Genomic DNA, 12748 nt, shown 5'->3' on the forward strand with positions numbered 1-12748 from the left:
CATCCCGAGCTCTGGCGCGGCGTCGCGCGGGCGTCGATCGTCGTCGATCGATCGACGTGTGTCTGTCGACGAGTCACGACTGGTGAAACTGTCCCTCGCGCGCGCTCGGGGAACGATCGAATGGCCGCGGCCGTCGCGCGCGCGCGTCGCACACGTCGACGCGTGAACCGCCCGCGAACGATGGGGGCGTGCGGATCGACCCCGGAGGACGCGCCGGTGCGTCGCGGCGCGCGCGCGGTGGGAGAGGGGGGGCGAGAGCGACGATCGCGATCGCGAATGGATTGTGGAATTCTGACACGATGCGCGCGGCGGACGCGTCGAGTGGAACGCGCGCCGACGCGGACGCGAGGGCGAGGACGGGAGAGGCGTGAGGACGGCGATGATGATGCGATGCGCGAGCGTGGGAAGACTGACGGTGACGATCGCTCGCGCGGATAGTACAAGGAGAAGAATGAGCGGACGGGAAAGGCGAACCCGGTGGGGAAGACGGCGCGGCCGTCGAGCGTGCTCGGACGGGAAACCCCGGACGTGAACGATCTGTTCGAATTCCACGATGAACTGGGTCGGGGTCAGTTTGGGACGACGTTCTTGGTCACGGAGAAGGCGACTGGGCGTAAGTGCGCGTGCAAGGCGATCTCCAAGCGGCAGTTGCAAAACGCCGAGGACATCGAAGAGGTGAGAAATGAGGTGAGAATCCTTCATCACCTCTCCGGTGATAATCGCGTCGTCGAACTCGTCGGTGCGTACGAAGGCAATAAGCACGTTTACATCGTCATGGAGCTCCTTTCTGGCGGTGAACTCTTCGATCGCATTGTTGAAAAGGGCAAGTACAGCGAGAAGGACGCGTCCGAGACCTTGCGCACCATCGTTGAGACTGTGGAGTACTGCCACGAGCTCAGCGTCATGCACCGCGATTTGAAGCCCGAAAACTTCGTTCTCAAGACGAAGGATCGGGATTCGCCGGTGTGCGCCATCGACTTTGGTTTGTCTACGTTCTTCCGCGATAACCAAGTCTTCGTTGATCTTGTCGGGAGCCCGTACTACGTCGCTCCGGAGGTGCTCCGTCGCAGATACGGCCGCGAGGCCGACATCTGGTCGTGCGGTGTCATCCTTTACATCCTTCTCTCCGGCGTTCCGCCTTTCTGGGCGCAAACCGAGCAAGGCATTTTCGACGCCATCTTGCAGGGCTCGCTCGATCTCGACAGCGACCCGTGGCCGAAAATCAGTAGCGAAGCCAAGGAGCTCATCTCTGGCATGCTGCAATCGGATCCGTCGAAACGTATGACGGCGGCTCAGGTGCTGAAGCATCCGTGGGTGGCCGATCCGAACGTCGCGCCGAAGACCAAGCTGGACAACACCGTGTTCAAGCGCTTCAAGAACTTTGCCGGTATGACGAAGTTCAAGAAGATGGGTCTCATGGCCATGGCAAAGACCATGACCTCGGACGAGGTCGCTGGCTTGAAGGAGCTCTTCAAGAGCTTCGACACCGATGGCTCTGGTACCATCTCCATCGACGAACTTCGTCAGGGCTTGAAGCTCAAGTCGGCCGGACCAGCGATGGAAGAACTCAGAGCCATCATGAAGACAATTGACATTGACGGAAGCGGCGAGCTTGATTACGAAGAGTTCATCGCGGCGACGCTCGCGACGTCCAAGCAACAATCAAACGATGCCGTTCGACGCGCTTTCGATTACTTCGATAAGGACGGCGACGGTTCGATCACGGTACAAGAGTTTGAGGAAGCCTTCAAGAAGATGACGGACGTTGAACGGGCCAACTTGGGTGACATCGGCAGCCTCATCAAGAGCGCCGACACGGACGGTGATGGTTGCATCGACTTCAACGAATTTATCGCCATGATGTCGTCTAAGTAAGCATAAGCATTCATGGACGATGTGCGCAAGCCGAATCTCACTTCGGCTGTATTTATAGTCGAAAACGTTTCATTTCATAAAAAAAGGAGAAATCTTTGCTATTCCATCATAAGTGCAGAACGATGCGCGCGGGACTATTCATCACGGTCCGATCACGCGCCAACCTTGACGAGCTCCATGTCGAACACGAGCACGGAGTCTGGTTTGATCAGAGGCGTCGGCGAGCTTCGGCCATAGGCGAGCTCGCTCGGGATGACGAGCTCCCACTTGTCGCCTTCCTTCATCAATTGCATGGCCTCGGTCCAGCCCGAGATGACCTGATTCGGCGCGAACGTCGTCGGTTCACCGCGCTTATACGACGAGTCAAACTCTTCGCCTTCGATCGTTCGCCCCGAGTAATGACACTTGCATCGCGTCGACTTCGACGGCGAAGGACCGTCCGCCGGGCCGCTCTTCAACACGCGATACTGCAATCCGCTCGCGAGCGTCGTGACGCCCTCCTTGAGCTTATTCGCCTGCGTCGCGTCGTTCATCGCGCCCGCATCGTCGTCAATCATCTCTCTCCTCGCCCGCATCGTCGTTTCCGTCCCATCGCGTCGTTCGATCGACGCATCACGCGAAGATCTCCCCTCGATCGCACCTCGAGGTAGGCCAATCCATCCTCCTTTGCCCCCGCGAACGCGCCCGCGAACGCGGCGAACGCGGCCACGACGGTCGCCGCGATCACGCGACGCGTCGATCGACGTCCTCCCCGCGTGGTCATCCGTTCGCTCGACGCGGTGTGACGCGCGCGCGCGTCGACGCGATCGATCGCGATCGATCGGAAAAAGGGGTGAAGACGAATCGTCGCTCGGTCCGAGACGCCGACGATCGACGACGGCTCGCGGCGACGACGATGGCACAGGTCGACGCGAACGTCGCGGGAGATGAAAAAGAAGAAGGACGACACGCGGGGGGGGGGCGCGGTGAAGACGTGCGGGGGATGCGGGACGTCGGTGCGCGCGCGCGCGGGAGGCGACGCGCGCGGACGCGCGCGCGGAGACGCGTCGCGGTGACGCGAGGGAGGATCGTCGCGGCGTGCTCGGACTGACGAGACGTGTGATGTCGTCGATGTAGGATACGCCGATGTGGCGGAAGGGGTGGAAAGATGAACGATCCGGGAAGCTGTTGGATTTGTGTAACGCGTGCGGTGCGTCTCGACGCGAGACGAGGCGAGACGCGACGCGGAGGACGAATCGACGAGAGAAAAGAGATTGACGACGCGTGACGACGCGCTCATAGGGATGATTTACAAGCGAGGATGGTGGTGCGCGTGGTGTGAATCGACGTTCAAGAGGGGGGCGGAAGGAGAGAAGGTTGCGTATTGGATCCCGTGCGATTACTGTCATCGATTCACGCACCATCAATGCGAAGAAGAAAATGAATGCAGAGCTTTGAGCGGCGAGACGTACGCGTGTCCGACGTGTCGTGAGAAGGATACAACGCCAAAGACGGTACCGAGCAGAGCCGAGGTGAAGCTGTCGAAGGGCACAGAGGTGAAGAAAGTCGGTCGCCGGCGGGTGTACTCGAGACCATTTGACAACGACTCCTCAGCGATGCGAGCCGCAGAGAAGCGAGTGAACACAGGTAAACGAGCGCGCAACGATTCGAATACGAGGCAGGGGAAAAATATCAAGAATAAACGACATTTCAGATCCTCCGGGAAGTCCGGAAAATCTGAAAACTCCGCAAAGTCTGGTTCGTCGGCTCGACAGGTATCAAAGAGCGGTCCCGCGGCTTGGCTCTCGACGTTAGCGCACGCTGCCACTCGCGAGCTTCCCACGCGTGCCACGCGCAGATACGCGCCAAAGCAGCAGACTGAAGAACAAGAAAAGCATGAACAATATGAGAAGGGCGAAGAATCAGAAGACGAAAGAGCGCAACAGGATGAGGAGAAGGAAAAGCAACAAATGCAGGTGGAAAAAGAGCAAACGACATCGGAGGTTTCGCTGCGCCGCAGTTCACGACCGCGCCCGTCGAAGGATCTGGCCAAATTGTCTGGAAGAGACGAGCCGGAAGATGAAACACGAACGCATCCATGTTCACAAATCGCTGAAAAGGGCGCGAGGCGATCGCGCAGTGGCCGCTCTCGAAGTGGCGTGCGAAAGTCAAAACCACTTTTCGATTCTCAACAAATGTCGGACGTTCTCTTTCCGTTTGAAACTGGAGGCATGGTTGGCCCTCTGAGTCAGCTTGGCTCGTTGCTGGACTTGCATGAACCGCAAAATGTACCTGCGGCTCCTTTATTGACTCACAACCGTGTTCCCGCGGCTCCAATATTGACGCTAAAAAAACCGCAGAAGCAGCGACCGTCTTCGAAGAAGCAGCGACCGCCTTCGCAACCGATAGCTCGAACACGGCCTCTTTCGGTGTCAACGACTCAACAGCGAGCCTCTTATGAATCTGAACTCGAAAGTCTGGAGAGTATTGCGAACAGACTCTATGAGTCTCTTGACCCGTCTTTCGATCAGCATACGATTTACTTGAATGTTTGCAGACTCCTCCACGATCTCGCCTGTACACATGGCACCGCGGCGCGTGAATCGATAATCAAAACCGGTCTAAACGACGTGGTTGGAGCTCTTTTGGTAAGCGACGACGTTAGGGTACGTCTCGCCGCGGATGGTTTGCTCAAAATCCCATCATGGCGCGAGGCCATTTGTGGACGACCGACACCTCAACGGGCGAACCCGACAGGCTTCTTTCCCACGATGTCCATGTTCTCCGGTTTGGCTTCTGGGATGCCATCGATGCTGGGTGGTTTTGCGTCAGCTGCTCCTACGCCTACAAGTCATGTCGTTGGAAAACCGGTCCCGATGCGTCCTCGTTGTCCGCGTGACGCGCAAGAAGCTCGAAACGCCAGAACGATTACACTGGGTATGTCCCAGTCATCTCCTACGGAAACCATCACGCCCGATGCGTCTCAGCCGGCCGCTATCTGGCCAAATTTCCCGATGACGAGCCAAGACGCTGAAGCCGAAGCGGCCCTCTTGTTCAGCGCGAGCCAGGACCAGGCAAAATAAATGAGGTGGGAAAGTCATGATTAATTGTTTCAATGATAAACATGTTTTACAATTCATCTCTCACTGGTACGCTGGAAGCGTCCCGATAATCGTCGACAGTTGCCGTTTCTTCCATTGCCTGCTCTTCTTCATCGATTATTTCTTCCACAACGTCTCTCTCAGGACGTTCCACTCTGGGGATAGGCGGACTCCGCTCATTCGCGTCCTCAAATCCCCACCCTGCTGGTTTAGCCTTCGGCAAACGAGCTGAACCACGGGGAGCCCTCGGTCCTCTTGACGAGTCGCACCTGGCTACTTCGCGTTCTAGCACGGCGTTCCGTTGTCGAAGCGCGAGGTTTTCCTTTCGAAGTGTCTCAAGTTCTGCCAAGTCCGTCGCGGCCTCAGCGAATTCGTTTGCAACGTCGCGATGCGCTGCGGTGAGACCGGCAAGACCGCACAACCATTGCTTAGGTACCAACGTTTTATCGCCCTTTCCGTGCCCATCCAACAAGTCAAGCAAGTCGCCTTTAATGATATCCCACGCTTTTGGCGGCGCTATAACTTTGTATGATTCTGACTCCTCGTCTGATTCATCCGCCAGCGCATACTCGGGATGAATCGAATTTGAGGCTAGCGTCCACACCGCGTTCGCGCAATCAACATCGATTGCCGACTCAACCATGGCTGTGTATCCGATTTCTAGTTCGGCGTTGATTATCGCCTCGGCGACGTCATAGAAATTCAACGTATTGTTCTTGCGTTCAATGATCCGCACATCGACTCGCTTTGATCGATCCTCGTCGTTCATGCGCTCTATGTCCGGGACGAACAACAAACAACCCATTCCCGTTCGATAGTACGATAGACCGTGTAAATATTTGGAGCCCACAAGCGAGGACGCTCGCGCGACGGCCACTTTACCTGAGAACGACAGCGTCTTCAACCACGGCGTCTCTTCCAATATAATCGCGCGCACGACAGTTTCATTTCGCTCCACGAACTCCGTCACCTCGTGCCTCGTCTTCAGTACCTCTATATCATCGTACCCTGTCAGCTCATCGCTCAACCATCCCGCGAGCGCCGAACCGTCGCTCGAGTTACCTGGGAAAACCGCCATGTCATTGTTCTTCGCAACCGCGATGAACCCGCAACTCAGTCGCTTCGCGAGCTGCCGCGTCGTCCGCGAGCACTTCACCTCGACGATTCTCGACACCTCCTTTCCCTCGTGCGTGGCCTCCCACACCGTCGGCGGCTCCGTCTCGCCCTCCTCCGTCGCCTTTCCGGCGAAATCGAGCACTCGCGCGAATCGCCTCCAGTCCCCTTTAACGCTCGACCGCTCGCAGTACGACGACGTCTCGCTCGGAAACACCCCTAGTACGTGCGGTCGCGTGGTCGACATGAGCTTCATCTCCATCTCCGCGTACTTCACGGAGGGAATCGACTTCGGGAGCGGGAGCACGGTGTCGTTTCGCTCGCCTGCAATGGCGAACGCGTCGGCTCTGTTCGTCGCCTGCGCGCTCGCGCTGGCGACAAGCGCGATGGTGATGACGAATGTCGTTACCACGCGCTCGCGCGCGCCCCGCATGACGCCCGACGCGAGGTTGCGGACGTGAAGTGGCGCGAAATGCGTCGACTGCGTTGGACTGGCTTACTGTTGACGGGGGGCTTCGCCTCGAGGCGTTTTCACACGTTTGTTTCGTTCACATCACTACGAGCGCGCGTCGTCATCGTCTCCGCGCGCGGGGGCTAAAATTATCGCGTCGTTTCTCGTCTTTGTCTTCCGTCTTTCGGACGACTCACGCGCGCTTTGCCTTTCGTCGCTGCCGCTCCTCGCTCAGCTCCGATCGCATCGCCAACCAGAACACCAGCGCGCCCGCGAGCGCCACATTCTTAAAGAACATGATCATCTCCACCCCGATCGCGGCTTCGTCCTCGATCGACGCGCTCTCGCCCGCTCGGCGCCAGAACGGGTGCATGATCGGCGTCACGCACACGGTGAACAGCAACAGCATCTTCGCTCCCAGCGCGTACCCGCACGCGAACAGAGACGCACCGAGAAGTTCAACCCATGTCGCTATATTCACGCTCGCGTAATCGCTCGGCATGAGCGCGCACAGATCGATGCCTGCGTTGTCGTTGACGATCGTCTTCATGGCTCGAAGCGCCGGGGCGACCGCGCGGACGACCGCCGCGTCGGCGCCGTCGACGCGTAAGGCGCGGTACTTCTCCAACGCGGATAAGAGAAAGACGAAGGAGAAGAGGACGCGACCGATGATGGCGGTGACGGCCATGACGGACGGGAGAGTCGGGGAGTGAGGCGGGGCTGACCTTTCCGAGACGGTTGGTTGTTGGGGCGTTTGACTTTTTTCGTTGCGAGCTGATCTGGAGCTGGAGCGTTAAGTCGGATGTCTGGCGTTTTATGACATACTTCGTATCGCGCTTACGACAAGCGCTTGGTGCGACGCTTGCTTGGCGTCTTCTCGGCTTCTTCTTCGACCGGAGGTTCGTTTTCGTCGCCCTCGTTATCGTCGTCCTCTTGGATGTCGTCATCCTTCTTCTTTGCCGCCGCCTTGGCTTGCGTGGCCTTCTTCTTCTTTTCTTCCGGCGACGCGCGCATGAAATTCGCACCGATGGTGAGCGCGATCAGGATGAGCGGAATAGCGAAGAAGACGAGGTAGTAGATGACGGCGTTGTCCGCGCACCTGTCCATGAAGGATTGCGCCAACTCACCAGGCTTACCCGGAATCTTGTTCGCGAGGCCGGCGAAGAAGTCGAGACCGATCGGAGACTTCGACCCAGCCTCCTCTTCTTTGCGCTTTTCTTCTTCCCGAGCTTCGACGGCGGCTGAAACGCTCGCGGACTTAGCTTCGAAGGCGTCCTTGCCGAAAGCGGTGACGGCTTCGATGTCTTCGTCGGCAACAATGTTGTCGAGAACCAAGCCCTTAGACATGGTCCAAATTTCGACACCAACGCCACCAATCTTGCCAATGTTGGCGAGCGGCGTTTCATCCTTGTAGTACTTCGGGTTCGGGATTTGCTTCGGCTTCCACTCGCCCTTGTACGCCGGGTTGTCGATCATCGGCGCGTACCACTTGCCCTTGTACTCAGGGTTCGGGATAGTCGGGCGTTCCCACTCGCCGCAGCCAGAGACCTCGGCGCACTTCGGGTTGGGGATCATCGGGGCTTCCCAGTCGCCGTCTTCGTCGACGTCCCAGTCTTCCGGGATGACGGCCTCGTCGTCCTCGACTTCCTTTGGTTCGTCATCGAGCCAGTCTTCCGGCTTGACGGCGGTTTCATCCGGAATTGTCGCCGGGGCGTCTTCGTCCCAGTCTTCCGGCTTCTTCGCCTTTGGATCCGCGATCTTGGCTTCGTCGACCCAGTCTTCCGGCTTCGTATCGTCCGGATCATCGATCTCCGTCGGCGGGTTGAACGGCGGTTCGAAATCCTCGAACAAAGACCCCGTGCGCTCCGACTTACCGTCGATGCTGACCTCATACGTGTTATCCGCCTTGACAGAGAGGGAGTAGAGGTGCACCTTCTCATCCGTCGGCATGCGCGGCGGATTCTTCAGGTGCTTCTCTTCAATCTCACCGCTCGGCGACTTATGCTTGAAGATGACGTGCACCTTGTTCGTGGACCCGCACTTATCCGGGCCGAACATGAGCACGTACGGCGTCTCGCCGTCAAACTTCTCCGCGTCGAACGTGTCCGCCTCGAGGTACTTCAGGTACGCCCCACCGCACTCCAGGCCTTCCTCTTGCCTCGCTTCGAACTGAACCGCGAAACCGTTCGCGGGATCGATCGTGGACGACGCAGCCTTGGACACGCCGTAGTGCTGCGCCTCCTTCGGAAAGTACAACCCGTAGTCATCCGTGTCCTTCGCCTTCTTCGCGATCGCCTTCCCTACGCGTCGTGAAACCCATCGTTCGCCCCCCGTCAGTCTCGCGCGTCACTTCCCACCCCATCACCGTACTCGCGTCCGTCCTACGTCGCGCCGCGTCCCACCGACGCCGCCGAGATCCCGTCGCGGAGATCGCCCGCGCGCTCGCCCACCCATCGCTCGCCGCGCACGCACCGCCGTATTTCTCCGCCCCCGTGTGCGTCCATCCCCCGAGCGCGCCGTCGTCGAACGTCTCCGCGAGCTTGAGCGCGTCCGCGCTCGACGCGCTCGACGCGAGCGCGGCGCACGCGAGGGCGATCACGGTCGTCGCCTTCGCCATCGTCGCCGTCGCGTCGTCCTGTGCGGTCGCGGCGCGCGTGGGGTGGCGTCACGCGCGCGATGTGATTGGCTCCCGGCGCGTCCTCGCACGTGATTGGGTCGTGGAGCGTGCGTCCTCGCACGTGATTGGGTCGTGGAGACCGTGTCCTCGCACGTGATTGGGTCGTGGCGTCTGTTGGGTGCGATGTGATTGGGTCGTGGCGTCTGTTGGGTGCGATCTGATTGGGTCGCGTGCGATCAGATCTCGACTGTGATTGGTCCACGCGTGGTCGTGCGATGACGACGCCGACGGGGACGACGCGGGCGAGCGAACGGCGCTCGGCGACGCGTCGGGGACGATGCGCGCGGCGCGCGGACGACGTCAGGCGTCGACGCCCGTGGACGGCGGACGACGGGCGCGAGGGCGAGGGGCGGCGACGGGGGCGAACGATGACGGGCGCGGCGTAGACGGACGGCGTCGATGACGCGGTGTTCGGTCGACGCGCGGCGCTCGCGGGGAAGTGCGCGCTCGCGATCGGGGAACTCGTCGCGTTTCCGTGGCTCACCGAGTCCGCGACGCGACCGATGGCGATCGGGACGAGGACGTGGGCGTGGGTTCGACGCGATGGCTCGCGTCGCTCCTGCCGGCGGAGCGGGACGCGGAGACGATGGCGCTCGCGAAGGCGGCGTTGAAGCGAGGCGAGGCCGCGTTGGCGAACGGCGATACCGCGACGGCGATCACGGAGATGTCCAAGGTGGAACGACTGGTGCCGAGGGAGTACAAATTGAATCAACGCGCGTGGTTGGCGCTCTCCGAGGCGCACAAAAAGGCGGGCGACGGCGACGGGTACTTGGAGTATAAGAATAAGACGTGGTGGTGGGGACGAGGATTACGCTGGCCGGGATGGTACATCATCGCCTACCTGAGCGCTCGGAGCGCGTACTTTGACGCGAAGGAGGAGGAAGCGACGTTTACCATGAACGAGGCGTTGCTCATCGCACCGCTCTGGGTGGGCGGATTATACCTGCTCGTCACCTACGGACTTCCCGATTATTGATTGTAGTGTACCATCATCGCGAACGCGCACATGTGATTCAACGCACGACGCGACGCCGTGAATCACCGTCGCTCATGACCCAATCGCTTGTCGTCTCTCGTCCGCCGCGCGCCGCGAACGCCATCAATCGTCACCGTCCGCCGCGCGCGCGTGTGACCGCGCGGCGGTCACAGCAGAGCGATGCCGTGGCGCGGTCGCGTACGGGACATCGCCGTCCCGAGAGCCTTCGATGCGCGGCGTAACTCTCCGTTCGACGACGATGAAAACGAAACCGGGCGCTCGAACACCAAGCGTGCGCGTCGCGACGACGCTCTCACGCGCGCTCGCGCGTCCAGAGGAAGCGACGCATCGTCGTCCTTGTTCGCCGAGCACACGTTTTACTTCGATGGGTTCGTCCCGGGAGGGGTGAAACGCGCGCGAGAGCTCGCGGAGCGTCACGGCGGCGCGGTCGCGCTCGCTCTCGGGCGCGGCGCGGGCGTCACGGTGCACGTCGCGGAGGATTACGGCGCCATGGACGCGCAGGCGCGGGAGCGGTACGCGAGTGGGAAGGAGCCGGAGACGATGTGCGTGCGCGCGTCGTGGATATCTGCGTGCGTGAAGGCTGGCGCGTTGGTGGATTGCTCGGCGCACGCGCCGCTCGGGACCAAACGCACGAGTCCAAGGAGAGGGAAGGGCCGAAAGGCGACGGAGATGGATTTAGTGGATCTCATCGTGGAGACGGCGTGGAATGGGACCGGGGGGGTGTCGACGCAGGAGAAATTGCGCGAGACGTGGGCAATTCGAGTGGTTTTTGAGCGCGTCTCTCGCGCAATGGCGGACAGGAAGACGAAGGATGCCGACATTCGTAAGATGTCGGCCAAGGCTTACGGCGCGCTGGAATCAATCCTCGACGAGCGTTGGATTGTTCCCGTGAGCGCTTGCGAGGCCTTAGTTGACGTGCAGGGGACGAGAAATCTATGGAAGCGACATGAATTTGCGTCATCGCAGGCATCGCCTGCGGACGTAGCGCAGGCGCTCGAGTGGATCATGGTCGACACGCAGGGTGTGAACGTCGATGCGACGATGCACAACATTCGAGATGACGGCTGGGATCCATCGTGGCTGCGCGAGCGAGCGTCTGTGGACAGTGGAGTGATGACGAGGCGAGCGAGTAAAGAGGCGGCGGCGGCAATCGCGGCGTCCCAGGAAGCGTCAAAAGATTTGCAGACGCTTTCACAACTGTCCAACATCGAGGATGAGGTCCTGGAGGCACTCGATCCTATAACCAGATACGAGTGGTCCAAGGCGCGCGCTGATCGAGAGAAGAATCGTATTGATAGACTTCGCGCAGAGCAAAGCGCGGCGTTTCAGCTCTTGAAGGCGTGCGGCTCGGGCAAAGTGGTAAAGCGAGCGACGAATAAAATTCAAAGATCAACATCCGTCATTGGACGTTCACCGTCGAAAACCGTCGCTCGAGCGCCAGGGAAAGCGAGCTGGCAAATGCCCATTTCAGCGTACGCGAGTCCGGTGAAGGAGTCTGGGTCGGAAACGGTGCCGAAATCGTGCGCCGGCCAGCCCATTATGGCCAGCGCTTCCGTTCACACGGCGACGCTCCTGCATGCCCTCGATCGATTAATCTCTATTGATACCAAAAACACGGTGGAAGGGCGACTTGACGTCGCCGTAGACGTCGTTCGATTACACGTCGAAGAGCTCGCTCGGAGTGGACGCAAACGGGAAGTCCAAGCCGTGCGAAACGGAATTGAAAACAAACATAGCGACCATCCTAGATGGCTAGAAGTTCGTACGACGTTTCTGTCGACGACGGAATCTTTAGTTACTTAGCGCTGCGCGACGCGTATGTAAAACTTGATAAGAACGGAATGTTTCATTCATTCATTACAGGTGCGGGTCGTATCATAAACATTGCAACACATTCACGTACAGGTTCTGGATCCTACTCCATCGCACTCTCGAGCTTGGGAATCGACGACGGATCAATTTCCACCATCACCTCGTTCGTACGCATCGGACCCGGCGTCCACGGTGGATTATACCCCGCGTATTGCGTCGGCGTCGACTCTCCGTTCACGAGCAGCACGCCGTCCGCCCGCAGCGCCTCTCGCAACTTTTTCATCTCCTCCATCACCAAATCCTCATTCATCCGTCCCGAGAATCGTCGCACCGCCATGTACCGCGCTGGAAGATCCCTCACGACGACTCCATCGCTCGTCGGCGCCGGCGCCTCGCTCGCCCCTCCCGGAAACTTGCTCTTCGGTAACACGAATTGCATCACGTACCGCCCCGCCCCGTCTTCCCCCTCCGGCGACATGAACACCGGTGACGTCATCGCGATCTTCTCCCGACGATCGTTCGCCGGCGCGCTCATGACGCCGATGAACTTGGCCAAACGCATGAAGCTCCCGCCCTGGTCCCCTCGCACCATTCCTCTCGCGCTCTCGTACGACGTCTCGACGACGCAGCACGCCTCGTACGCCCGCAATTCGTACGCCGCTCGCGCGAGCGCGTGCATCACCTCGTACCGCGGTTGTTCCTCCGCGATTCGTCCGAGCGCCGAGCCCATGGTCGCGTTTCGC

General features: G+C 59.8%; 9 protein-coding genes across 9 annotated transcripts; 4 read left to right on the forward strand and 5 right to left on the reverse strand.

Moving 5' to 3' along the window:
* Positions 1-180: 180 nt before the first annotated feature.
* On the forward strand, positions 181-1875 carry OT_ostta03g03410 (Serine/threonine-protein kinase, active site; the record flags this gene model as incomplete). The annotated part of the gene is made up of 2 exons (XM_022984805.1): positions 181-216; positions 439-1875. 2 exons carry the CDS (start codon positions 181-183, stop codon positions 1873-1875), a joined length of 1473 nt encoding a protein of 490 aa, XP_022838533.1.
* Positions 1876-2027: 152 nt separating this feature from the next.
* Positions 2028-2638, reverse strand: OT_ostta03g03420 (Peptidyl-prolyl cis-trans isomerase,FKBP-type,N-terminal; the record flags this gene model as incomplete). Its single annotated transcript, XM_022984806.1, has 2 exons — positions 2028-2390; positions 2516-2638. 2 exons carry the CDS (start codon positions 2636-2638, stop codon positions 2028-2030), a joined length of 486 nt encoding a protein of 161 aa, XP_022838534.1.
* Positions 2639-3158: 520 nt separating this feature from the next.
* OT_ostta03g03430 (Zinc finger, PHD-type, conserved site) lies at positions 3159-4937 on the forward strand (the record flags this gene model as incomplete). The annotated part of the gene is made up of 1 exon (XM_022984807.1): positions 3159-4937. One exon carries the CDS (start codon positions 3159-3161, stop codon positions 4935-4937), a length of 1779 nt encoding a protein of 592 aa, XP_022838535.1.
* Positions 4938-4983: 46 nt separating this feature from the next.
* On the reverse strand, positions 4984-6501 carry OT_ostta03g03440 (unnamed product; the record flags this gene model as incomplete). Its single annotated transcript, XM_022984808.1, has 1 exon — positions 4984-6501. The coding sequence occupies one exon, from the start codon at positions 6499-6501 to the stop codon at positions 4984-4986; it is 1518 nt and encodes a 505-aa protein (XP_022838536.1).
* Positions 6502-6712: 211 nt separating this feature from the next.
* Positions 6713-7207, reverse strand: OT_ostta03g03450 (HR-like lesion-inducer; the record flags this gene model as incomplete). Its single annotated transcript, XM_022984809.1, has 1 exon — positions 6713-7207. One exon carries the CDS (start codon positions 7205-7207, stop codon positions 6713-6715), a length of 495 nt encoding a protein of 164 aa, XP_022838537.1.
* Positions 7208-7356: 149 nt separating this feature from the next.
* OT_ostta03g03460 (Concanavalin A-like lectin/glucanases superfamily) lies at positions 7357-9136 on the reverse strand (the record flags this gene model as incomplete). The annotated part of the gene is made up of 2 exons (XM_022984810.1): positions 7357-8819; positions 8992-9136. 2 exons carry the CDS (start codon positions 9134-9136, stop codon positions 7357-7359), a joined length of 1608 nt encoding a protein of 535 aa, XP_022838538.1.
* A 646-nt stretch (positions 9137-9782) lies between these two features.
* Positions 9783-10172, forward strand: OT_ostta03g03470 (unnamed product; the record flags this gene model as incomplete). The annotated part of the gene is made up of 1 exon (XM_022984811.1): positions 9783-10172. One exon carries the CDS (start codon positions 9783-9785, stop codon positions 10170-10172), a length of 390 nt encoding a protein of 129 aa, XP_022838539.1.
* A 180-nt stretch (positions 10173-10352) lies between these two features.
* On the forward strand, positions 10353-11996 carry OT_ostta03g03480 (BRCT domain; the record flags this gene model as incomplete). The annotated part of the gene is made up of 1 exon (XM_003078210.2): positions 10353-11996. One exon carries the CDS (start codon positions 10353-10355, stop codon positions 11994-11996), a length of 1644 nt encoding a protein of 547 aa, XP_003078258.2.
* A 112-nt stretch (positions 11997-12108) lies between these two features.
* OT_ostta03g03490 (SOUL haem-binding protein) lies at positions 12109-12735 on the reverse strand (the record flags this gene model as incomplete). Its single annotated transcript, XM_003078211.1, has 1 exon — positions 12109-12735. The coding sequence occupies one exon, from the start codon at positions 12733-12735 to the stop codon at positions 12109-12111; it is 627 nt and encodes a 208-aa protein (XP_003078259.1).
* Between the last annotated feature and the right edge of the window lie 13 nt (positions 12736-12748).

Source organism: Ostreococcus tauri, assembly GCF_000214015.3.
Source record: "Ostreococcus tauri WGS project CAID00000000 data, contig chromosome 03, whole genome shotgun sequence".
Taxonomy (NCBI): Eukaryota; Viridiplantae; Chlorophyta; class Mamiellophyceae; order Mamiellales; family Bathycoccaceae; genus Ostreococcus; species Ostreococcus tauri.